The sequence below is a fragment of the Antechinus flavipes genome, chromosome 6 (assembly GCF_016432865.1).
Source record: "Antechinus flavipes isolate AdamAnt ecotype Samford, QLD, Australia chromosome 6, AdamAnt_v2, whole genome shotgun sequence".
Taxonomy (NCBI): domain Eukaryota; kingdom Metazoa; phylum Chordata; class Mammalia; order Dasyuromorphia; family Dasyuridae; genus Antechinus; species Antechinus flavipes.
The window spans coordinates 52,560,227-52,587,795 of NC_067403.1; the positions used below are offsets into that span (position 1 = coordinate 52,560,227).

Below are 27,569 nucleotides of genomic sequence, written 5' to 3' on the forward strand. Positions count from 1 at the left end.
TATGAGGCAGTAATGATATATTTGAGAATGACTCCAATCTTAAAACAAAAATTATTAGGTAAACATTTAAAAAATATCATATTAGAAAGTATTTTTCTTTGTTATTGATTTTGTTTTATCTGTCATTATAGCTTCCACTTTTTCATGGGAGGAAGAATATAAGTGATATGTGCAGCAAGGTAGAAGTAATAAATCAATATGAGTTTTTGTGAAATATGATGTCTTCAGGGCGTTGACCCAAACCACATGCAGATGAAAAATACATATGATGTAGGAGTTTCAGATGAACACTATTTATATACAATTCATTCATTTTACTCAACCAAAAACTTTGCCTTATAAACCAATTTTTGAGTTAATCCAGTTCCGATACTGAGTCACTTGAGTGTACACTCCAGGCCTTTTGGGAAGAGCACATGATTCTCCCCAACTCACTATTCCAATAAGGTACCAGATATCATGGTGATCAGGATAAACTAGGGGTCCACCAGAATCACCCTGGGAAAAAATAAACAAGTAAATCAATATCCAGTAGAGAAATGCCTTTTAATAAAATCACAAGGATTTCAAGAATTCTTTCCTAACAAAAGGAGATATATTGAAATTGAACTAAAGCTAAACTTAATATTATAAAATGCTTCCATAACTTGCAAGTAAATCTTGCAATGAAACACTTTATTATTCAGTTGCACGAATCAACTGCTCTATTTGGTTTTTAGAGCAATTGGATATTATCTCTAATTTTTTAAAGATGAGCAATGTTTGTTCATTAGTATATAACTAATCCTAGTTTGTGAGGACATAAGGGAAATTATCCTTCAAATCTTTTTTTTTTCAAAAACTGACTTCATTATTTAAGATTTTAAGGATGATCTTTGTTTAACTTGGAGAATAATTATTCTCAGACAAGTGACCATAGTTCATAGTTCTGTAGTGTTTGAGAACTTTGGAATACTGAATATCTTTCTAGAAATACTTGATGTTAACATCAAACCTACCTTACAAGCATCAACTTTTCCTTCCATGAATCCAGCACATAACATTCCTTTTTTTATAAGACCATTATACACATCTGTTCTATTACACACATCAGTGCTAATGATTTCCACTCTGGCTTGATGAAGAACATTTTGGGTTGGTCCTATAAACACAAAAAGTCTTTAGTTGGTACATCATTGTATAAGTAGCTAAGACAAGCAAATGCATCATTAAATATCTCAATAAATTTAATAGAGTCATTTGAATATTGTTCAATGTTCCTTTTTCATGCCATAAAAATATGGATAGATGGAGTTGTGCACATGTATGAATAAATGTAATTTACTGATAAGTAAACTAAAACTGAGAATTAACATATATCTGTCTTGACTTTAAGTTCAACATATCTTCTATTACAATAGAGTGCATCTCTTAAAAGATAAAACTAAATGTGTTTTCCCTATGACAAGTCATTAGGTCTCTGTACAATTAAGCTATGCAATTTTAAAAATACTCACCATCATCAACTACAGATCCAAATCCAGTGACAAACACACTTGTGTGAGGTGGCAATTTTATATAAGATTCTGGGAGGCAAACTCGTTGGATCTCATTGGAAAATTCAACATTTTCAGCTAGTTGCATCAAGGCAATATCATTTTCATGTGTAATGTTGTTATACTTTTCATGAACGATAATTGTGTCAACATTTTGTCTTGTTAAAGGTGGAACGATGGTTGTTCCAAAGGTCACAATCCATTGTGTTGGATTCTTGGTTCTGCAAAATTTTGAATGGACAAATCATATTTTGGCTAAGATGCAAGATTTAACCTTCATATAATGTTCTAGGTTTAAACTTTATTTTTATAAAAGGAGAGTCAAGATCAAAAGGAAAACCATATTGGGGAAGGGAGAATTTATAGACAGTTTCTCAGATAAAGGTCCCATATCTCAACTATATAGATAACGCTGTCAAATCTATAAGAAAATGAATCATTCCCCAATTGAGAAATGGCCAAAGGATATGAATAAGCAATTTTCCAATGAAGAAATCAAAACAATTTGTAATCACATAAAAGTGATCTAAATCATTACTGATTAGAATAATACAAATTAAAATAGCCTTGTGATATCAAGATTGTCTAAATGATTGAAGGGAAAATCAACAAATATTAGAGGGAATGTGGAAAAATTGGGACACTAATTCATTGTTGGTGGAAATATAAATTGATTTAGCCATTTTGGAGAGAAATTTAGAATTATGCTCAATGAGTTATTGAATTGCCTATGCCCTTTGACCAAACAATATCACTACTAGATCTATTAAGCTGATTAGGAAAAAGAAAAAGAATCTATGTATTCTAAAATATGAATAGCAACTATTATTATGGTGGCAAAGAATTGTGAATTGCAGGGATGCTCATCAATTGGGAAATGGCTGAACAAGTTGTGGGATAGTTCTGTGTTCCATAAGAAATGATGAACTTAATTATCAGAGCAAAATATGGATAGACTTGCATGAAATAATGAAGAACAAAATGAGCAGAACCAAGAGAATGTTGTATACAGTAATAGCAATATCATTTTAAGAACATCTTTGAGTGACTAAGTCATTTTGACTATTATAAATACTCTAAGTAACTGCAAAAAACCTATGAAGGAAAATACTATGTGAATATTTCCAGAGCCGTAAAGAGGGCTTGTAGTTGCTCAAAGACCAGAGTATAAGGCAGGAGAGCAGTAAACACATCACTCCTTATATCAAATTACTTGGAAGAAGTGAAAACTTAGAGCTCCCTAGAAATATCTTTTGAGAAAAAAAAAACCCTGAAGCTTGGGACAGTGTAGTCTTCACCTTGGAAGCAGGGCCCTACTCTAACAAAGAGTTAAACATCAAGAAATAGGCTGGGAAAATGAATGAAGAACAGAAAAAATATTGATCATACAAAGTTACTATGAGACAAGGAACATCAAAACACACATTCAGAAAAAGATAAAATCAAAGTTCCTATGTCCAAAAACTCTAAGAAAATATGGGTTAGTCTCAGGCCATGGAAAAATTCAAAAAAGATATTGAAAACCAAATAAAAGAGGTAGAGGAAAAGTTGTGAAGAAAAATAAGGGTAATAGAAAATTTCAAAAAAATGAGTCAACAATTTGGCAAAAAAGACACATACACATGCATACACATGCACACACACACACACACACACACACACACACACACAAATACTAAAGAAAATAACACCTTTAAAAACAGACTAGGCCAAATGGTAAAAGAGGTACAGAAAATTAATAAGGAGAAGAATGCCTTAAAAAGCTGAAATAGTCAAGTGGAAAAAGAAACACAAAAATCCACTAAAGAAATAAAAACTCCTTAAAAAGTAGAATTGGCCAAATGGAAAAGTTCAATGAAAAAAAGGAATTCCTTAAAAATTAGAATTGATGAAATAGAAACTAAAAACTTTATGAGAAAGCAAGAAACAATAAAATAAAACCAAATGAATGAAAAATGGAAGAAAATATAAAATTTATCACTGGAAAAACAAAAGAACTAGAAAGTAGATCCAGGAGAGATCATTTTAAAATTATAAGATTATCTGAAACCCATGATTGAAAAAAATGTTGTAACTCACAATTGATTGGTGAGATGCAAATTAAAATAATTATGAGATACTACTTCATATCTGTTAGATTGGCCAATTAGATGGCAAAAGAAAATAACAAATGTTGGTGAGGATATGGGAAAAATAAAACATGAATGCATTGTTGGTGAAGTTGTGAACTGATTCAACCATTCTACAAAACAATTTGGGACTATGCCCAAGGGGCTATAAAACCATACATACCTTTTGAACTAGCAATACCACTATGAGGTCTGTATCCCCCAAAAAATATAAAACAAAAAGGAAAAGAACAAATATATACAAAATGATTATATTAGTTCTTTTCTGGTGGCAAAGAATTGGAAATTAAAGGAATGCCCATCAATTGGGAATGGTTGGACAAATTGTGATATGTGATTAATCTGAAATATTCTGCTACAAAAAGTGATGAGCAGGATGCTCTCAGAAAAAAAAAAAAAAAACAACCATAGAAAGACTTACATGAGCTGATGAAAAGTGAAATGTATTGTGTACAAAGTAACAGCAATATTATAAGATGACCCATCTTCTGTGAATAACAGCAATTCTCAGCCATACAATGATCCAAGACAATTCTGAAGGACTTATGATAAAAAGTGCTATCTATCCCCCAGAAAAAGAATCGATGTTGTCTACATGTAGATTAAAGCATATGTTTTTTACTTTATTTGCCTTGAGGGTTTTTTGTCCTGTGTTTTCTTTCGTTGTATGACTAATATGGAAATGTTTTGCATGAATGCGCATGTCTAACCTATATCAAATTGTTTACCTTTTCAAGGAGGGTGTGGTTTGGGAAAAAGGGAGAGAATTTGTAACCCAAAGTTTTAAAAATTAATATTAAACCCTGTTTTTACATGTAAATGGGGGAAATTTTTTTTAAAAACCGAGCAAATTTTAAAAAGATAAGTATAAAGGGAAGGGAAAGACTTTTCAGGAAGGGAGGAAAGTAGAATGGAGGAGGAAGATTAGAACTATAAGAATGATCATATTATGTGCAAAGGAAAATGAGACTAATCTGACTGAATTAGAAGATACATATGACAGGGTTTTCTATTCTTTACGCCACCCAATATGGTGATAAAAGACAAGTAACAGAGTCATAGATTGTTAGAAATTTTAGCAATCTGAGAGAACCTGATCTGAACTTCTCATTTCAAATATGGGAAAACTAAAGAAAAAAATAAAAATAAGAAAAAAGAAAATAAGTGACCCAGAATCACAGAATAGTTTTATATCTTAGTCCTTTTGAACTTACTTCTGAAAGCAGTGTGCTGCAGTCACGATCCAGGTGTTACTGATCAAGCTGCCGCCACACTGATGACCAGAATCCTTTAGCTGGAGGCTGGCTTGCCATGGCCACTCTCCTGCTAATGCAGCTGTAGTTCCCATGACTATCCTATCAGTTGTTGAAGCTAATGTCAATGGCAAGGATGATGCAGTCGTACGTATCCCACAGCCTGGCACAATAAAACTGATTAGTTTGTTTTCATCAAAAAAAGAAATATCAGTATTCATTTGATTTATAATTATTGATATCCTGTCTGGTCAGTCCTGGGCTCTTTTCCTTAAAATGGATTTAGAGATAGCAGGGACTTAATTTATTTTATAAATTAAGAATAAAATTGAGAAATAAATTAATAAATTGAGGCTCAGAGAGTTTAACTTTGGCCCTATTTTTTCATTCATTCTTGAAAAGCACCTTATAGTATTTTTTATTGGTCAATAGAAAATTTAGAAAGAATCCTTTCTAATATTGAATATAATGGGATTTTTAGAGCTGGTAGAGATATTAGAGATCATCTAGTCTATCCTTTTCATTTATACAGATGAAGAAACCAATATTTCCAAGTTCATGAGGGTAGTAAACAGCAGAGCCAGGATTTGGACTCAAAGCCTCTAACATAAAACTGAGTGTTCGTTCTATCATCCTACATGATCATACTTAAACATTAAAACCCATTATACTTTGAAATCATTAAATTTAAAAATAAAACTCTAGTTCAATATCTAACATTTTTAAGAATTCATTTCACACTGCCTTTGATAGGATATTGAACTAGCTCTGTTAAGACCCAACTTTAAAGTGAATCAATGAAGTCTTTAAAAAATAGCCTTTTGAGCTATCTCTATTATTGTCATTTAGGGAGAGATCACTCTGATAGGAAAATAGCTGGTAACATTTTCCCCAAATATAGGTTTGTAAATTTGTAATGACTCTGTAATGTCTTCCAGGACTAAGTAGGGGCTTCATTGGAGAGAATTGTATTGGAGAATAAGTTGAAGGGAGGTATAAAGATTCAGAGATGGGAAATGTCAGCTTTTGATCTACATGCCATCCTATTTCTTCTTCAAACCAAAAAAAAAAAATCTTCAAATTCAAAGACAGAAAATTAGAAAAGTTCTAGTTAAGAAAATATGCTCCAAGAGAAGCCTTATCCTTTCCTTTTTTCCCCTTGTGAATTAGCATGATGTACATAATTGCCCTTTTCTCAACATAAGAAATATGTCCCAAATCCCCAGGAAATGGGAGTCTATCTAAAGGTTTTTGCTTATTAGCTGTGGTTATAGATTATTATCTGTTTCTTTCAGAGGGGAGGACTCTGGATTTGTGTTTTTCTCAATATGGAGAACTTCTAGTGTGGAAGCTCCCTTCATTGATGATAATTAGCATTTCTATAGCTCATTAAGATTTGAAAGATGCTTTGTAAATGCTACTTCATTTTATCCTTATGACAATCCTGGGAGGTAGGTGCTATTATTGTCATCCCCTATGTACATTGTAGAGACTGAGGCAGACAGAAAGTGACTTCCCTGGATCACACAGCAGCTAAATGTTTGAAGCTGGATTTGATTTATTCTATTCCTGATTCTGAATCTAGAGTTCTATCTATTATACCACATGGCTGCTTCACACTAGTTAATTGATCTGCATAGGTGGCAGTTTATCTGTATATAAAAGTTGCAAGAACTACTTGAAACACAAAAAAAGTGGCTTTCAAAGGTTATGTCTGAAAGACAGCATTTGACCCATGTTCTTCTGCTTCCAATGTTGCCTTTTGAATCACATGTCACCCTATTTATCATCCTGATTATCAATTGTGGATTATGTCATGGAAAAATTAAATATGCTTTTAAACTTACGGCTGTTGAGAAGGTCCCTTGTCTTCATATTATCAATAGCTAAAACAAAAGAAATATGAATTGAGTCAGATCAGATTAAGGCTATAGTCCTATGGTATTTGTTTCTTTCAAGTGCTTAGCAATAAGACTATTTGTTATCAGAAGAAAAAAAAAAATCACTACTCTGGAGAGTCAAAAATATGAAATATTTATCAGAGACAAGAAAAAATAAAAGTTCTGTCTGATTGCTACAAATGGAAGTATCTTCTCATTTTAGATAATGATCAAACTGACATTTTGTTTTGTTTTGCTTCTTGATTGAGCATTAGAATTCTGAAAAAGATATGGCCAGAGTTTTCCCTTATGTAGGGCAAACTGGAATACTAGTCTCTGGCCCAGATCCTGAAGATTACATTGTTCCTAAGAAAGCAATAGAGGGAAAGAGGCAGCCACTTGGAATGAGGTTGCTTTCCCAGCTCACACTAATGATTCATATTCTGATTAATAAATAATTAGCACTGATACAATACCTATTTTAAGCAATTCTTAAAGAATTGAAGTAAAATAAAATGTCTTAAAACTGTATTGGTTAATATTATTAGCACTAGTGCTTTAAGTATATAGTTCTTTAAGGCATATATACACATATATACACAGACACACATAGAAAAGCCCAGATTAATAGCCGATACATACATACATATAGATAGATAGATAGATGATAGAAAGATAGATAGATAGATAAATCTGGGCTTTTCTGCCAACCAGTGATATGAGTTCAAGAAAAATCAAGTCTCTGGATATTATTTTCTTCTATGGAATGGAAAAATCATTTTCTTCTTTGAGTTGTGAGTAATAAATGACAAAATAATTGAAAAGCAGTGCTAAACTAGGAAGTAACTATTTCTCTCTCTATGGAAGCCCTCTTTATGTTATTGTACCATGCTATTGTGTTTCCTAACGTTAAAACTTTTTAAGGAATTTTATTTAATATTTGAGTAATTTTAGTATTTGAATAACTCACCCTTAAAACTAGCCTGACTTAGGGCTCTATTATAATTCCAGGGGTAATATATGCATAAATGCACTCTTGATGTCAGACTTTTGATGAAAGGCAGATGATGACCTCAATTTTTATAACATAAAAAAATTACATGGAAAAACAAAAACAATGATAAAGACTGGAGGTTGAGAGGGAGGAGCCACTTACGCGTGATTTTAATTGAAGGATTACTTATGGCCAAAGAAAAATTTTTGTTTTTCAGGGCCTGATAAAGTGTACTTCCAATTTTTTTCTTAATTCTTGCTTCACCAATGGAGGAAGGGTAGCGAAAAAGGAATAACATAAGGACTTTCACGCCATCTTTATCAGGGCTATAAATTATGGACAAAATAAAAGAGAGTTAATATTGATATTTTCATCATCATTAATTCTATCTATCCCAGGAATTATATTTACCATCCCAGTGTCACAGCAGATAAAACATTGGACCTGAAGTAAAAAAGATCTCAGTTCCAATCTGGCCTTGAATATAAATATAGTACACTACTACTATTACTAATAATAATAACAATATCAGCAAACATTCATATAGCACTAACTTTTAAATTATTATCTAATTTGATTTTTACAATAACCCTGGGAGAATTGTACTATTATAATTAATGATTTTACAGATGAAGAAACTGAGGCAAACTAAGAGTTAAATGAGCTTAAAGGCTTGAATAATGGTTAGTAAGCATATGAGGCCAGATAAGAACTCAGATGTTGCTTACTTTGGGCCTAGTGATCTATCAACTATCTAATTGCTCTATTTATAAAGCTTTTAGCTGTTATATAAATGTTAGATTTCTCTTATCCACCTTTAATTGACTCTAGCAATGTGTGGCATAAATCTAAAAAGAAAATCTCATAAAAGTAGAGAATGAATTAAATTAATTAAAACATACTATGTTTTATGTAATTTCTGTGGCATTGAAAAATCAGATGTTAATAGTATTTATTTAAATCATTATAACTATGTTATAAAATTTGTTCTTTTCATGAATCATATTAAATTATTTTAAAAGTGACATATAATGTGGAAAGTTTCTTAATTATTAAATACATTATGAGTCTCTACATAAAAGAATTTGTACCCAGAGGTATAGATGTATGACCAAAATTCCTTCTGGGTAGTTTTTTTTTCCTAATGCATGTGAGATTTCTAGCACAAAACAAAGAGAAATTTTAAATTATTTTTGATCCATTCTAAGAGTAGGTAGCAGTACCTGAGTTTGAGACTTGATGTATATTCAAATTAGTATTCTACCTTCCACGAAAGCCAAAGGATAGAATAGAATGATTTTAATATAATACCTTATTGCAATAGTCATCAAATGTGATTGAATTAATTTCATCTTAAATGCAAATGTTCAGGGATAGAAAACCAGCTTCACATACCTCAGTTTGATAACATGGCATTTGATGTATCTTCCTTTATGAGATGACTGTCGAAATATCTTAGACATCTATTTTGTTAAGAAAAAAAGATCAGATAATGCTAGAGATCAATAGAAGATAACAGAATAATGCAAAATACATAATTGTAATATAGTTTGTAAATCATTTCAACTTGAGAACTAAGCAAATGGTATTGTTTAGTCACAAATAGCAATTGAACTTTTCTATTTGAAAAAAAAGGTAATAGTGAAATTGGATGACTTCTAGTGAATTTATAGCTGTAATAAGAGAAAATAAGCATCCATGAGAATATAATTTCAAAAACATAAAAAACATTCCTCATTCAACAAACATTGTTATGAGAGACTTATACAATAAAGTAGCTTACTAAAATCTAGAATATATTGCTACATATACATTTATTTCTCATCCATATAGTCTTTGGAAGGTATCTTGGGAGGAGCTCCAAATAACCTTGAGCATTGGTTACTTCTCTGGCCCACATCCAGATTATGCTCATAATAGAGATTATACTTAAAAATTGATTTCAGTGTAGTAAGGTAAATATCTTTTTATCCAACCCTCTGAACCAGAATCATTGATGGGATTGTAAATTTTCACAGTTCCCTGAAGGAACCTGAGCTCCCACAGTTACTGCTGACAGCTAAAAAAAGGTTCCTGAAAGTGTAGATGTGTGAGAGAAAGTAGAATGCATTCTTGAAGGGAATGGGGAAAAGATGGGCATTGATCCCTTTTAATGGATGAATGAAAAAGCACTTATAAAGCACAGTGTTAGATGTAAAAGATACCATGGAAAAAATATTTAAGAGTCCATAGTCTGAACTCTGTGAATAATTTCAGAAAGTCTGTGAATTTGGTGGGGAAAATTACATCTTTATTTTCACTCAATTCTGACTGAAATTTAACATTTTCTTTAATGAATATAATCAACCCACTAGAATAGTATTACAGCTCATCAGTGTCATGCAGTTGTCAAAGGGATCCATAGGTTGGGCTCTTGGCTAAGAAAAGGCAAGAATTCCTTTCAATTCAGAAAATTCTTAGAAAATATTAAAATCAAATAATTTATGACATTTGATATTGATCACTTACATTAAGTACCTCAGTAAAGAGTGGGTAGAGTCTAAATATGACTCTTTGAAGTTAGAAGACAGGCATTTTTAACAATATCTAGTTCCTCCTTTGCACAATAATGAAGGGATAGCAGCATAAATTGGGGGAATAGAGACTATTCGTTGAGAGCCTGAAACCTGAAATCATGAAGAGGATGATCTGTTTCAAGACTGCTCCATTTGCTTCATAAAAGCTATCACAAGGCAGAAGTTCATGTTCTTCAGTCACAGACTGCAACCAATTTGTAACTGAACATAATTAATATTTATTGCTTTCTTCCTCCAGGCAAGTCAAGAGTTCCTCACATATTGTTCTGTCCTGGCTCAAATCTTGACTCCATCCATATAAATCAATTGTCTCCTTCAATGGTTTCAGGTCCAAGTCATAAATTAGGTCATTTTACACTAAAGCAGTTATACTACTTCGGGCAAGACAATATCTCAAACTCTGGGCTCATGGCCATAAGTACAATCAATTCCATCAAAATTAGTTCTTGCAAAAATCCAGCCCTGGTTTGAACTAGGATAGTAACAAACCAAGTGACATCTGTGAAGCCATATTTCTTGTTGCATAGTTGTACACACCCAGTTACTGCCTGTTGCAAGTTTGAGCTTGAAGCTCTCCCCTGGTTTGTGATTGCTTCAGGATTAAGTATTCTAGGAAGATCATTAGTCTCAAGTTAACAACTGGGGAAGTCTTCAAGGTACACCCATGAAAAGCAGCTTTCTAAGCCCTGCGGTCCTCCTTTCTTTAGTGCAAGACAACTAGTGGTAAGTACATACTAGAGGGCAAAAAAAGTCCTTAAAGTCAAAATCTCTTCTGTGGCTCCTTTCAGAATTGTTCCAGCCCACAGTGACCTTTCTCTCCTCAGAATCATGTTGCCTGACTTATTGATTTATGTCTTTTCTTGAATTGTTATAGTGAACGACTATATATTATTTTGTATTACTTATTTCCTTTTCCCAATTAGATGGTAAATTCATTTTGGGCTTGTCATTTTTCTGTGCAAATACTTTATTCCCTGATATCACCAACCACAATTCTAGATAGGGTATAGATGGGAAAGGGCATCGGATCATTTTGAGAACCCCAAAGAACTTGAGAGTCATCCAATCTAATGGTATCACTCAGATAGAAAGAAGGACCACTAAACTATATATGAAAAATTCTGCAGGCCTCAAGTTGATTTAGAAAATCACATAGTAATGTTACCTGTGTTCTACTGTATTTTCATTTATTTTTTACAGCATTCCCCAATTACATTTTAATCTGGCTCAGGCCATGTTCAAGCCTGTTGGATGTAGCTTATACTGTGTTTGATACCTCTAAACAGATTCCAGTTCATTCCTCTCATTTTACAGATTAAAAAAAGTCAGTCTCAAAGAAATTAAATTACTCTCACAGGTAGTTTGGAGTACAGAAGAGATTGGATCTCAGGTTCCCTGATCAAGGGTTCTTTCCATGCAACCGCAAGATGAGCCCTGATTTTATTTTAGATTTTTACCCAACAGAACCAGCCCAAATCAAAATCTTAAAGTAAGCATCTTTTTTTGCTCTTCACTTGCCTTTCAGCTCTTCCTGATCCTTTCATCTAGCATGATGGTAAAAAAAATTTCCAACATATACCAAATTCTATTATCCCTTTAGTCATTTCTGCTGTATCCATACTCATTACCCATCGAGATTTCATCTAGGGACAGTGCCCAATGCTCTGATCTTCCCTGACCCCTTTCTTTTAATCAAAACATACCTTATTTTTGAATTTCATCCCCTCAGGGCCTGCCAGATAGTCTATTAGCTAATTTATATACTGATTTACTTTCAGGTCCTAATGGATGATAATGATTCGATGTGTTTTCCTTCATATTTTAACGGGAACTATAAATGCTACCTTCAAGGGTGAGTAATTGATGAATTTTAAGGGGGTGGTAAGAGGAGAGAAGGAACAATGGGCTTCTTAACCAAAATATCCCCATCATGGGTACAGCAGGGAATTGCTATAGCTTGTGTAGAAAATAGAAAGATTTGTAAAATATTCTTGATTGTGATGTCTAGAGTCAGCCTATGAAAGGAAAATTAGAAAGGAAGAAAGACCTGAGTCCACTTCAGATTATCACCTCTTAGTATGAAGTCATTTATGCTCTCTGAGCCTGTTTCCTCTCTTGCAAATTGGAATAATAATATCAATAGTACTTCTCACAGCATTGTTGGTAGGCTTACATGAAATAATGCATATAAGATACTTTACACGTCTTAAAATACTTTATAAAGTCTGCTCTTTAACTCATCACATTATTTTTCCTCAATCAGGGATTTTTGTCCCTGTATTCTTACATTATTTCAGTTTCTCTTGTCCATACCACCATGCTCTTGAATTTCCACACAACTGTCTACTTCTTGATGCACTTTTCTATTCCATTATCTCTTCTAACTAATCATTATTTTGAATAAGATATTCACCTTTTTTAAATCAAGTTGAACTTATTAAAAAATGTTGTTGTCTACATTAATGCTCAGGCACTTGAAATCATGAGTATATTTTCTGACTTTGAGGTCAGATGTTTTTATCCTAAATTACTGGTTAATTCCATTTATATTCATTTTGTTGTGTGTGTTTATTCTCTACAATGTCTGAATTAACAGTTTTTGGTCAAAGCTTTTTTTGTCTAGATTAGGAAGTCTCCAGGATAAATCTGTGGAACCAGTACTCATTAAACAGAGTTCATTCCTAATCAAGAGCCCATCCTTATTATAACTTCTCAGCTAGTTATTCACTTCTTATATAAGCCTTTTTACAGGCTCTGTTCTATTTTTAATCAACTACCTGCAGTTCCACACCCTTTCTTCCCAGAATTTGATAATCCCTAAAATGGTACCTGATGTATCATAGCTTTATCATTGGCTATCACATGAATCACTAGAAATAGAAGAAATCTGAAACATCACAGATACGATCAAATTATCTAATCCATCTCAAATCCTTGTTCTATGAAGACAGTACATTTCCCAAATAACCATATCACGTAGGTATGTCCCTTAGTTTCTATCACTACCTGAAAGGAACCAGTAACCATCACATCTAATCTCTTCTGAGATTCATTAACAGATTGGCCTGCTGATATCCATTGGTTTTCCTTCTTCCAATGAATTTTGCTATTTTTAAAAGAAGATTTATAATTGCCTTCTATGGGAATAGCCTCATGTTTCTTAAGTAGCTTCACCAAAGTTCCTTCTTTGTAGTATATTTTTATATATCCTTGATGCTTGGGGATCCACAATGACTCTGATTCTTTTGAATCCTATTTCTTAACAGTTTAGGGGAAAATCCCTTCATTTCTCAGTTCCCTCGATCTGTAAAATGAAGGTACTTATACTATTACTTTCTTACTGGAGACCCTATCTTGTATAAGATAACCATAGCTATAATATATATGATGCTTTAAGGCTTACAAAGTATTTTAGAAATATCCTTTTATTTGTTTTTCAGAAGATCACTGGAAGGTAATTGCTAGTTATTCCCATTTTACAGATGAGGAAACTAAGCAGAGATTGAGTATCTTACCCAACTTCACACAGCTAATAAATATTTGCACCTTGATTTGAACTTAGGTCTTCCTTTCTTCCAGGTCCAGCACACTATCCACTATACTACTTAGGTGGCTTATTATAAATGTTTCAACCAATTTAGGTCTGTGGGGAATTAGTGTTCATTGTCTGATATTGATATATTCTATTCGCTCTGAATGGTAGCTCTGTATTTTTTCCACAGGAAATAAGATTTTTCTCCATTTAATTTTGTGAAATTTACACTGTCAAGGACAATTGATGAAAGTACCATGAATGTTGTTACACAGAAAGTTGCTAGATTTTCTGGTCAGGAAAATGGTTTCACCAGGAAAAAATTTCCAAAGTATACCAAATTCCTTTGTGTCAAATGAGAACATTTAATGAAAGATTACAATTACTAAAGGTCAAGTAGTACTAAGGAACTTTATGAAATAGATAAAATTTGTTTTTGGTCCCATTTCATTTCTCTTTTTATCCCTTTTAGTCTAATTGTCATTTTCTTAATCTTGGTATCCCACATTCCCTTTCCCTCACCATAGTTTCTTGCATGTGGCCTTTTTTATGGAAAGTCCCAGACTTTAGAACTTTCCACCCATCCCTCTCAAATAAAAAGAATCTATTATATGTTTCATTGGGCACATATCTATTAGCAGCTGACTGTCAGGTAGGAGAAGATCCTGATGAACGGATTCATACTAAAGTATTAATTGAGGATAAATTTTAATATGTTAGTCTTCACATGGGCATTTGCTTTTTACCAGGAGAAAATTCTTCAATGATCTAAGTGTGGATTTCTCAGGGTAGAATGTTGTCTATCTGATGTCTTCTTCTAAGCAAAGATCCCTTCTGGGTTCTTTCTGAAGTGATACCTTACCTATTACTTTAATACTTCTCACAGTAATATTTATGCCTGAGGTCAGATGTTCAGTAAATGTAGTTTCAAGCTTACTTGAATTAAAATATGAAGCAATACTTGATTTAGTTATTAAATCTCTTTTAATGGCATAAAAAAGCCACTACTAATTTCTGGGCTGAATCACTTCAGATTGGGCAGCCTGGAGAAAAGCCTGAATTTATATTTTAAAGAATGGGGAAGGAGAAAGTTATACCTACCACACCTGAAAATATATTGATTGCAGTTGGGCCATAGCAATATAATAAAAAAGGGGTGGTGTTTAAATTATACTTTCACTGTTCTACTAAGAGGCAACAAATTGCCATATTGGACAAAGAACTAGCTTTAGAGTAAGGTCCTACCTCTCACACAAACTTGTGGGAGTGATCCAGGGCAAATCATTTGAAGTTGCTGAATATTGGCAGATCTGCATTAGCTTAGGGAGTTTCCTTAAGAAGAATTCTTTTTACCGATGATATCACAAGTCTGGCCCCAAACCAAAACGTGATGCCATTAAAAGTGCCAAGGGGTTTTTTAAGAGCTAGACAAAGGAATGCCAAAATTCATCTGGAGAAAGAGAGGCTTAATGCAAAAAAATAAGGATGAAGAGAGAATGATATTTAAAAAGTTTTCTGGTAATGATGAAGAAAAAAATAAGAAACTCAATCAAGTCCAGATAGGATTGCTATTGAATGAAATCTGATTTTAAAAGATTAGGATATATCAATCGGAAAAGACAATATTTAACAAGGAATACAATTGAAATCTATAGATAAACTGATCATAGATTTGTCCACCAAAACACAATTTGTCAGAAGAGAATTCTAATATGTATGAAAGAAGTCCTACTGGGACAAATATTTATTTGATATTTCAAGAATCTGTAATAGTTGGAACATCCCAAAGAGAAAAAATTATGTTTTCTTATTTTCAAAAATGGTAATGAAGAATAATAAAGAGAAAAGAAATATAAGTAAAAAGAATTGCTCAGCTTTTATAACAACTATCCTGCCACCAAATGGTAATACTTCTGTTTTTCAGTCATTCAGTCACGTCTAACTTTTTGTGACTCTGTGGAGCAGAAGCCTTTTTGATCTGAGGGCTCATCTTCTGATGTCATGTCTTTTTAGCATTTTAATACTGCCCATAGTATTTTTTGACAAAGATAATTTATTATTCCCTTCTCCAGTTAAAAAAAAATTATGGCAAAACTACAGATTGCTCAATCTAAAAACATTCTATCAGCACCTCAGATACCGGACATTTAAAAGCACTATTTTGTGTGTGGTATTATGCTAAGTTTCATTGAAAGGAAAGCAAACAGCAGACACTGTCCCAAGGCTAATATAAACATCTCATAAAGGCAATTAATCTTACCATTCTTTCAATCTGACGACTCCGTTCTACAAATTCTCTTGAAGTTTTTCTTCCATATTTCTCTTTATATTTGATATTAGTGATCTTAAAGGTGACAAGGTAATAGAAGGTCCTTTCATCTATAAAGTAAATGAAACACCATATATATGTATGCACATGTGGACACATATAAGATGTATAAATTTCTACATGTAAACATATATGGAATATAATGAATGTGTGTTATATACCAAAGTGAAGCATATTTGAAAAGTATTTTTAAGTTGATCACTATAGAAAGCCCTCCAATCACCATCCCCCCCCCAAAAAAAATCTCCTTTGCAAATTTCCCATGTTCTGGATGAATTCATGTATCAAATTAATTAGACAATTGACAATCTGACATCTCATTTAGTATAGTTATAGTCATAGGCACATATTTATCAGTATATGTACAAGTGGGTATGAAAATTTTGACTTATGTAAATTTTAAAGTCATATTGTGAAATTGTTACCACTCTTATTGAAATGCTAACTCTGCCACATTATAACTAATTTTTTGAGGATGAATTTAATAGTCTAAGTCTAATAATAATAAGTCTAAACAATCACAGAGTAATTTTTCATTTCCCAAACTTGATTTGTTGTCAAGTATCTTGAAGCAGCATGATATAGTGGTAAGTGGTAGAGACTGGGAACAAACACCATATACTTAGGTAGAAAAGGGTTCAGAGCATCCCATAATTATTAATTGTGATCCTAAAGGATCACTCAGCATAATCTACTGGTACTTTGTTCGGTCATTTTAATCATGTCCAGCTCTTTGTCACCCCATTTGAGGTTTTCTTGGCAAAGTTTTATACAGTGATTTGTTGTTTCCTCCTCCACCTTATTTTATAAATGAGGAAATTGAGGCAAACAGTGTTAAATGACTTGTTCAGAGTCCACTTACAGCTAGTAAGTGTGTGAAATTGTAAACTCTGACCAAGAAAAGTCCTAATGGGATCAAGAAGAATCAGACATGACTGACCAACAACTTCTCTCTTTCATCCCAGTGCTCAGTCCACAGTACCACTTAGTTGTAACTCTCCCAGTGCTGGTGATCAATAAATGAAAGCTAGTGGAAGATATGGAGAATACCTAAAGCATGAAAATAGAATATTTCTAGGAGAGCAGGAGATACTACTTTGAAAAATTACTTGAATATTACTGAGAGACAGGAAGAAATAAATTGTCACCGAGTATAAATGAGGTGTGTTTGAGTATAGATTTCAAGAAGTTTGCACCCAAATTTGAATATTGACTCTTGGAGAAAAGGTTTTTATTCTAGTTTGAATCTTGATTGAGGTAATGTAAGAAAGGCAAGGACTGAGAAGATCAGCAGCCTTTGAGTTAGCTGGAAAGAGGGTGTGCATATTGCATCCTAATGTTCTCCCCATGGAATCATTCCAAATGCACCACAATGGTACAATATCCCTGTCATAATGGAATATCTGAGCATCCAATATTTCCAAGTGGGAAAAATCAGTACCTAGAGTTAAAGATGAAGTGAAGGGTCAGGGAAGAGGAAGAAAGCCTAGAGCATCAGTAGGTATATTTACAACAGAAAAAGCACTAGGTTTGTTAACAGAAGACTGAGTTCAAATTCAAGTTCTGATATTTACTAGCTATGTGACTATGTCTGAGTCACTTATCCCCTGGAACTTTTAGTTTTCTTCTCTGTAAACATTTATATTTAATAATATTTCCATGTATTCTCTACCTCGAAGTACTGTATAGTAGGGACTACATAAATATGAGTTATCACTTATCTCATTCTTTTTTCTGATGGGATCTAGATAAAAACTAATAAGGATGAGTTACTTTTCTGCTCTTATTTTTATATAGACTTTTGGCCAAGTTAATGTTTTATAACTCAACAAAATTTATTATTGTTATCAACAAACTAAAATATTAGAATTTAATTTTTTAACTTAATTTTAATTAAAGTTTAATTACTAAGATAATTTAGTTGATGATTGCCATTGTCAGCCTTGAGTCAGCAAGTAGGTATTGATTATTACCTTCATACACAGCTAATTCTATGAGAATAAAGTTGATAAAACCTGATCCCTGCTCTCAAAGATGTTTTGGAGAGAGAAAACTAATAAACATAAACAGTTAAAAATCAATAAAACACAATGTGCAATTAAATTTTAAGTTAAATAGAATAAAGTAGAAGAAATATATTTAAGAAAATGTTAGAAAAATAAAATGGTCCTTTTTGAGAAGAAAAGGAAGAATATTGCTGGTTAGATGTGTTGCACGAACAAAATCCTAGACCTTGTACACAACAGTATTTTTTTTCAGCAATTATCTTTAAAGATTAAAAAATAACTATTTGGATTTTCCAAATCATTGCTTTAATCTGTTCCATCTATTTTAAATTGTGCTTTTCCAATAGTACAAATAAACTTTGATAGTTGCATTGCAGTAATGAGATTTCATAATACAAATAATTTTGCATAAATTAAAATGAACATTTCCTTAATGTAAAAGAACCACTGCTAATCACCATGTAATAAATATGCATTCCAATTTCTCATCCTGATTTCCCATGGTGAAACAATGTATTCCCTGGAGTCATGTAGAGGTGAAAATGAAATAATATATGAAAATGTGATTTGTACTTTAACAAGTTTATGAATTCATGGCTTGTTATTAATAGTACATTAGTTATAATTCAGTCATATTATTCAAATTGGCAATGAAGTATATCTGCTACTCTTTAAAAGGAGAATGTACATGTTGTCACTCTTTGTAGACATTACATCTTCAGGTTTACAGAAACAGACAGAATTAGAATTGAATTAAAAATGAAATAAACGGGTGGGAAGACTTCTTTGGGGATTATAGGATGATAACACTGAGGCAACAGAAAAGGGAAAAGAAATAAGAGACAAAGGGAGATACTGTGAGGGTCATTCGACCAGACATAATAAGAAATTGGATAGGAGAGGTGAAGGAAAAATCAGATAGCTCAACAGGGGCTGAAAGATGATACCAAAGGCAGAAACAGGAAGGTCTGAATGAGGTACAGGTTGTGTTTGAGATGGCAGTGAGTCACTCAGGTGGAAAGAGGGAGAGGGAGAGAGACAAAGATGGAGATGTGGGTGAAGAGATGCTTGAGTCACCTAAACAGAAGTGATAGTTGAAAAGTCTAATCCAGGGGGGCAGAGGATGGAGCCCCAGCGCGAGAGTCAGGAAGACTTGAGTTTAAATCCAGCCTCAGACACTTAACACTTACTAGCTGTGTGATTCTGGGCAAGTCACTTAACCCAATTGCCTCACCAGAGAGAGAGAGAAAAATAAAGAAAAACAGAGACAAAGACATAGACAGAGATAGAAATAGAGACATACACAGACAGAGACAGAGAGACACAGAAAGATAGAGACAGAGACAAAAATAGACGAGAGAGAGAGAGAGAGAGAGAGAGAGAGAGAGAGAGAGATGAAAAGAGGCAGAGAGAGACAGAGAAGGGAAAAGAGACAGACAGACAGAGAGAGACAGAGAGATGAAGAGAGAGAGAGAGAAGAGAGAGAGAGAGAGAGAGAGAGAGAGAGAGACAGAGAGAGAGAGAGACAGAGAGATGAAGAGAGACAGACAGAAAGAGAGAGAGAGAGAGAGAGAGAGAGAGAGAGAAGGAGAGATGAAGAAGAGACAGAGAGAGAGAAACAGACAGAGACAGACAGAGAGAGAAACAAAGACAGACAAAGATAGAGACAGAGACATACACAGAGAGAGAGAGAGAGAGAAAGACACAGAGACAGAGAAAGAATTCAATTCCTGTAAACGAATGAGATTACCAACAGATGGGAAAAGGAACAACCCAAGAATAGAAATTTAGGGATTATCCATATTTAAGATCAGGAAGATGATAAGTCTCTAGTTCTTTTCACCACCGCTACCTTATAGACTCCTTTAGAACAGGATCTGTGTCATAGCAGTGTTTTTCTATCAGCTTTGAGCATATACATAGGGGTATGGACAGGGACTGGATCTCTGATTTAACTGGCAGAGAAAAGGAAAAGAGAAGAAACATTTTAAGGGCTTTCTGTGATCCACTTTCCAGGCATTGTTTTATTTGATTTCCACAACAACCTTGTGAGGTAGGTGCTATTTATTATCTGCATTTTCCAGCCTGTGAGAGGCTGAAGGACTTATCCAAGATCACCAGCCAGCGTCGGAGGCAGGATTCAGGTCTTCCTGCACCTCCTGCTGCCTGACTGGTCTCCTCCCCCTCCCATTGCCCGTCCCATACCTTCTCTCCTTAGAGTCTTAGAGAGTTACCTAATAATAATAATTATACTGATAACAATAACTAACATTATACAGTACTTACCATGCGTCAGGCAAACATCTCATTTATCCTCACAACAAACCTGCTAGAAAAGTCGTATTATAATTCCTATTTTACAGATGAGGAAACTGAGAGAGGGGTCAAATGATTTGCCCAGATTTTTTTTTAGGATTTTAATTTAGACCTATCTGATTCCATGCTCCAGTAACCTATCTATGAGCCTCCTAATTGCCTATTTATAGTGAAGAAACTCCCTGCACTATCACATATGTAATACCTTCTCAGCAATTTATGGTTTTGCCCACAGCCGTGTGAGGTTGAGTGACTTCCCCAGAATCACACAGCTGATATGTGTCACAGATAGAGCTTCCAATCAGGGCTTCCTATCTCTGGGGCCCGTCTTCTGTTCACTGAGAGAAGCTACATTTCAACATTGAGCTTCTAGTTGCTATTAAATAAATATTTGTTATATTGATTTGAATTCAATAAATTGAAGGAGATCGTCCCAATACAGGAGAGAGGAGGAGTTTCAAAAACAGTGTATTTGCCAAATTCTTATCATATAACACTTTCATAATCACATTTTCATGTGCTAACGAAGGGAACACCTACATGTTGTAGATAAACTCTTTTACTTCAATGTGGGAAACAGTGACGTTCCAAACAAGCCTGATAATTCTTGTCACTCTTTGGTAAATTTCCACACATTATTCAAGATCTATTTTATCCAAGATGGGATATACTTTGTTTGGTTTTTCAGAGGTCCTTAAAGAAAAAGGCAAATTTCTTCCTGATTTGGGTAGAATCTTGTAATGGTTTTAGTGGCTATCTGCTATAAATGGTACTGTTAAAGGTTATTCAGTCATTTTACTCATGTTCAACTCTTTGTAACCCCATTTAGGGTTTTTTTCTTGCCAAAGATACTGGAGTGGCTTGCCATTTCTTTCTCCAGTTCACGTTACAGGTGAGGAAACTGAGGTAAACATGGTTAAATGACTTGCCCAGGCTACTAGACTACTAAATGTCTGTAGTCACATTTCCTGACTCTAGATAGGGCTCTCTATCCTTTGGGCCATTTACCTGTATTATCAGTCTAGATGAGAAATTTCAGGAAATAAACTAGATCCAGTGTGTCATCAGAGTGTAAAGTAAGAGACAGTAAAGGTTGGATTATTTGATTGTTCCAATATGACTAATCTAGAAATGAGAATGAATTAAAGGAAAACTGTAGTTCTATAATAAGAACAAACAGTAAGTCATTTATAAATGTTTGTTGAAAGGGTTTTACATGATTCATTTTGTTTTTATTCTTTCTTTTCCTTTCCTCCCTTTTTTTTTTTTTTTTTTTTTGAGAGTAGATCTCAATCTTTTTTCCAGGCTAGAGGTACAGGGGCTACTCATTGGTTAGAATTATTCTTACAGATCTGGAACCTTTTGCATGCTCCATTTTCTGTCCTGAATCAGTTCACCCTTAGGCAACTTGATATTTTCCCACCTACCCTGGCCCCCATTCTCAAGGACTCATCATTAATTAATGCTGCACTTTAGTACAAATACCTGGTTGGTTTAGCCCACCAAAGTCCAGAATTCATGAAATCAAAATTTTAAAATAAAGTTTAATCTCTCCAGTTTTTCATTATCTGTAATATCTTTCTAATTCTTAAACTTGCCATTTACTTTGCTTTATTATCCCTTCTTGAAGCTGATAATCCGGAAAACAAATCTGAAATCCTTAATTACTTCCCCCAACCTAAGAAAGGCATGAATAAGAAAGGTTTAAAAAATCCAGGGAGGTGCCAACTTGGTTTAGATGAGTACTTTGTGGTATCTCAGAGCTGACTGCCTCTTCTTCTGTCCAGAATGTAGTGGGCAGTAGGGAGGAGGGAGTCAAGCAGTGAGGTAAGCTGGAGACAATGAATACATTTTCAGCTCCTCCCTAGTTAGGTCTCCGCAAGACAACATTTTAATCTTGTTTGACATGATTTCCCCAAGCATCAGTCACACCCATATTTAGATGTCAGTACAAAAACATGTTCCAAAGACAAAAAATGAAGGACTTCAAGTTGTCTCTCATCTAGGATGGTGTTTCTCCCCTACGCTATTGGATATAACTAAGAATTGATTTTCTATCCATTCATTTATTCTTTGATCATGGAGCATCTATTTCCCTAATTCCATAATTAATACATTTTGTTATGAATTAAAAATCAGTAGATACAAATATTTCCATATGCAAAAGTAAGAAAGAGAGAATTGGGCACTGGATAGAGCACTGGATCAGGAGTCTTTCCTATATCATTTTAAATTTACCGCAAGATAGTACTACACAATACTGATCTGGTGATATTTCATTAATTTTTGTATCTGTTATTAATATCTGTAGTGTGATATAATCATAGGATTAGATGTGAATAGAATTTTAGATCTTTTCTAACTCAATCCTCCTTGGGAATTTATAATAACTGGAGAAATAAAGGCTCAAGCAATTTAAGTGATTTATCCAAGAATATACAGTTGGCAAGTAGCATAGCCAGGATTCAAACTCCAGCCTGTGACTCTAAATGTAGTGCTCTTTCTATTCCATCAGTCTCTTTTTTATTACTATTGCTTCTTTTGATAGTCTTTTGCATATGGCAATTTATATCCTCCTCCCCAAGGTCCTACTCCAATATCTCAACATTGTATAGAGACTCTCCTGGTTTCTTGAAGTTTATTCCAGTAGCTAAAAATTCTGAAAGTTTCCAAGACATTGAATATGGTTTTGGCAACAAATTGAGCTGTCTTTCTAAGGTCCAGCTTAGCTAAGTTGAGAGAATCTCATCATGTAAGGGGGATACTTGTGAATGAACTATTTGGCCATGGCAACAAATAAAATAAAGAATTATATAAAATGCCCTCATCATGAGCGGCGCCTATTTGCTTATATAGAATAGAAGAAAAGGGGACAGAAAATCCAAAGAACCATAAGTATTTTCTAGCATTAATAAACTTTGACATAGTTATTGGTACCTTAACTGGATTCTTATCCATTGATCAATGAGTAAACATACTATTAGAAGAAATATTTATCTGTCCAGTTTAGATCATACTCTACTGGTCTAGATCATGGCTGTTTTTTGTTTTCAAGCCTAAATTACAAATTATTTTCAAAAGTTAACAAATAGAATTTTTTAAATCATTCAAATATTCTTCTTAAACATAAAAAATGTCAAAGTATTGATTCATAATTAATTTTGGCCAGAAAACAGGGAATAGATTAATACTTACCTGCAATAACAACACGAGAAACGATACCAATGGCAATCACTATAATTATAACAATAACCACTGTGAAAATAGCTAGCCTGAGAGGGTTCCAAAATTGGTTTTGTCTTCTTGGATAGTTAATTTGTGGATACTTCTCTTGTTGACATGCAACTGGTCTGTGGCAATAGAAAAAATATATATATAAAATTTAATATTAAGCAGAGATTGTAATCCTATCTATATTTTTTAAAACCATCTCTATCAGGTAAAACCTCATATATGTTCAACATCATCTGAATTCCTAGACCTTTAATAAGATACTACATTTTCATTCATAGACATTTATTGCCTTATTTATTGATTTATTGAGATGAATATTCCCCTCCAATGGACTACTGATAACTAGATTTATCTTGTTTTTCTTTTGTGAAGCCAATTTAACAAAGAACTCATATGAGTTCACAACAAATATGTTTCATATTTTCAGAGCTATTTTCTAGTTTACATATATAAAAAATAAAAAATATTGAACTATGTGTCATTCTACCTTAGGAAGATTTTCTGTACTGGGGTGTATCATAAACACTTTCTCATTTGGGATAGTGGACATGGGATGGAGAAGATAGGAAGAATAATTTTTTTATTGGTAAATTACCAACATATGCAAGTGAGAATAGTTTTCCACTAAAATTCTGGCATATTATTGTTGGCAGATTCAATCCACCAAATATCATTAGAAAAAATGTTAAAGGAAATTCAAAAATATTAAGATTATATGTGTTAGGAGGGAGTTTGGATTTCTGATTTGTTACTGAGAAAGGAACTCCTAATGTAGTTACTCCCTCTCCTGGTTCAAATGGGTACCTCATCTGTAACTTAACAGCATTTCTAGAGTTGCACAGGGACCTCTGAAGTTTAGTGACTTCAGTGATTAGACTGGTATTCCTCATCAGAAGCAGGATTTGAACCCATATTTTCCTGACCCCAAAGTCAATTTTCCATTTTCCACCCACTTACCATGCTGCCTCTCAAAATATGGCCTTAGAACAAACATTTCCATTATATTAAATAATTCTACCAATAAAGTTAATAAAACACTCTTTTTAATTGTTCATTTCTCTTATTGCCTTATTTTTGAAGATGAGAGAAATGTTTCTTTTTATTTGTTTTTCAGATAAATTTTGATATTCAGATTTATTCTCATGAAGGCCTGATTGGTCATATCAAAAGGAGACAGCTTGGTTTTCCATTGAGCACATGATCTCATCAATATAGAAACATATCTTCCAAATCTCCACGAGATTTCTCCACTTTTAAAGTTTCTCAACTCATTTTGTTGCTTCTCATTTTCCTCATTTTGGATAGTGGTTCCTTATTTAATACATTTTAGGGTCAATATTACCTGAAGGCTTTGTTAGATATCAAGTTTCTTGAGGACATAGAATGGTCCATTAAAGATGTCATTTCATATCATTTTAATTTACTTGTCTACTTACATTTCTGGTCTTTACCAGAAGAATGTAAGCTAATTGAAGGCAAGGATTATTTTCCCCTTGTTTATACAGTGTCTATCAATGGTAGCTAGACACTTAAGAAATGTTTGTAAAAATAAATTGAGTTGATGTGCTGCCAGATGATATTGACCCCTGGGCATTTTTCTTCAGTGGTAATTTGCTGTTTGATTTTATCATTAGGTATGAATCAAAAGAAAAACATCTTTGAGACATGATCCTCCTCACTGTCTCTATGTTATCTCAGCTTGAGTTTGAACCTGAAACTCTGAGGCAAGAAATGAATAAATAAATAAGAAACAAAGAAGTATATTACATTCTAAGTTGAATGCACTGTTGTTTTTGCTTTATTTTTCAGTCCTTTCCCCTCTGGGGATTTTATTGACAGACATTTCCTTCTCCAGCTCATCTTACAGATGAGGAAACTGAGGCTAAGAGAGTTAAATGGGTCACAGCTAGTGACTATCTGAGGCCAGATTTGAACTCAGAAGACTTCCTACTTCAGGCGCAGTGGTCTATCTCCTGGGTTATCTAGCTGCCCTTGAATATACTGGTTTCTGACATAATCTAAGGAAACAAACTTTGCAAACTGTGAATCATCACCTTGAGACATGGGATAGGTTTATCCAGGGTGTGCTTTATCTAACACCTTCCTCCTTTTTTTTCTTCTGCTTTTCTATCTTCTCCTTTTATTACTAACCCTCGGGAAGAAAGTAGTGTCCCATATCAATATATTATGCTCATTATACTGCCTATATACTTAAACTTTCTCCTTCCTCTCTCTCTCTCTCTCTCTCTCTCTCTCTCTCTCTCTCTCTCTCTCTCTCTCTCTCTCTCTTTCTCTCTCTCTTTCTCTCTCTCTCTGTCTCTCTGTCTCTCTCTCTCTCTGTCTGTCTGTCTCTCTCTCTCTCTGTCTCTCTCTCTCTCTCTCTCTCATTTTCTCTCCCTCCCTCTCCTCTCTCTCTCTATCTTTCTGTCTCTCTGTAGCTCTCTCCTTTTCTCTCTCTCCCTCCCTCTTCCTCTCTCTCTCTCTTTGTCTCTGTCTCTCTTTCTCTTTCTCTGTCTCTTTCTCTTCTTCTCTCTCTCTCTCTCTCTCTCTCTCTCTCTCTCTCTTTCTGTGCCTCTCTCCTTTTCTCTCCCTCCCTCCCTCCCTCCCTCTCCCTCTCTTTCTCTCTCTCTGTCTCTTTCTGTGTCTCTCTCTCTCTCTCTCATTTTCTCTCCCTCCCTCTCCCTCTCTCTCTCTTTTCTCTCTCTCTGTCTTTTTTTGTGTCTCTCTCCTTTTCTCTCTCCCCCTCCCTCTCTTTCTCTCTCTCTGTCTCTTTCTGTGTCTCTCTCCCTCTCTCATTCTCCCTCCCTCCCTTTCCCTCTCTTTCTCTCTCTGCCTCTCTCTCTTTTTCTCTCTCTCTCTCACTCAATATATGTGTGTGTACACAGAGACACACACAAACACACACTCCCTGATTCAGAATTATCTCCTTTGTCTAGCAGCTACATAAAACACAATTGTGTTTTAGTTTTTGTTGTTAATCATTCATTCCGTCATGTCCAACTCTTCATGAGCTGAACTGAACTCTACTGTCCATGGGGATTTTTTGGGCAAAGATATTGGAGTCATTTACCATTTCCACTATTTTACCATCTATTTACCACTATTCTAATAGTGGATAGAATAAGGCAAACAGAGGTTAAATGGCTTGTCCGGAGTCACAGGCCTAGGATCCGAGGCTGAATTTGAGTCTGGGTCTTTCTGACACCAGGTCCAATACTCTTTCCACCATCCGGATGCTTCCTTCTGTTTTAGAATGGATGTGCACCAGATATTGGTTTCCAGAGTTATTCCTGCCTGTGATTATGAAGTATGTGGAAACATGACATGAGTTTACCAAGAGGTAGACTTTGCCCTACTTAGGGAAAACATTAAAGGTCATTTTAAAAAAAGTCATTTTTAAAATGTCAGCACATTTTGAGCTAGATGTGTTAGTGATTCAAATGCAAAGTTACTTCTGGTAAACAGAGTAAACAATACAGGGCAAGCCAGGGACTTCTGAGAAATTCAGTTTAGAGACTCAATTAGACTGAATTAGATAGGCAGAGGAAGGACGCTAAACCAGTTCTCACTTGGCCCAATATTAGTTTACCCTGTTCATCTGAAGGTAGAATAAATTATCCCAGGAGGGTTGAATGGCCTTGAAAGTTTCTTTCACCTAGATGGAGGTCAATTGATCCATTTGTAGGTACATGCCATATATGGACCTATAATTGATCCAGATTAACTTTTGGATGTAAAGTTTTCTCTTTTCTACAGAATTGTGGCTACTACCTTGGAATCGACAT

The 27,569-nt window shown here is 34.1% G+C and overlaps 1 protein-coding gene across 1 annotated transcript; it reads right to left on the reverse strand.

The window, feature by feature from the left end:
* On the reverse strand, positions 1-27,569 carry LOC127541387 (transmembrane protease serine 11F-like). The gene is made up of 10 exons (XM_051966670.1): positions 27,556-27,569; positions 23,746-23,900; positions 16,160-16,278; positions 9,187-9,254; positions 7,954-8,117; positions 6,765-6,803; positions 4,879-5,080; positions 1,497-1,756; positions 999-1,141; positions 1-498 (listed from the first exon to the last, which is right to left on the reverse strand). The coding sequence occupies exons 1-10, from the start codon at positions 27,567-27,569 to the stop codon at positions 337-339; spliced, it is 1,326 nt and encodes a 441-aa protein (XP_051822630.1). The 3' UTR covers positions 1-336.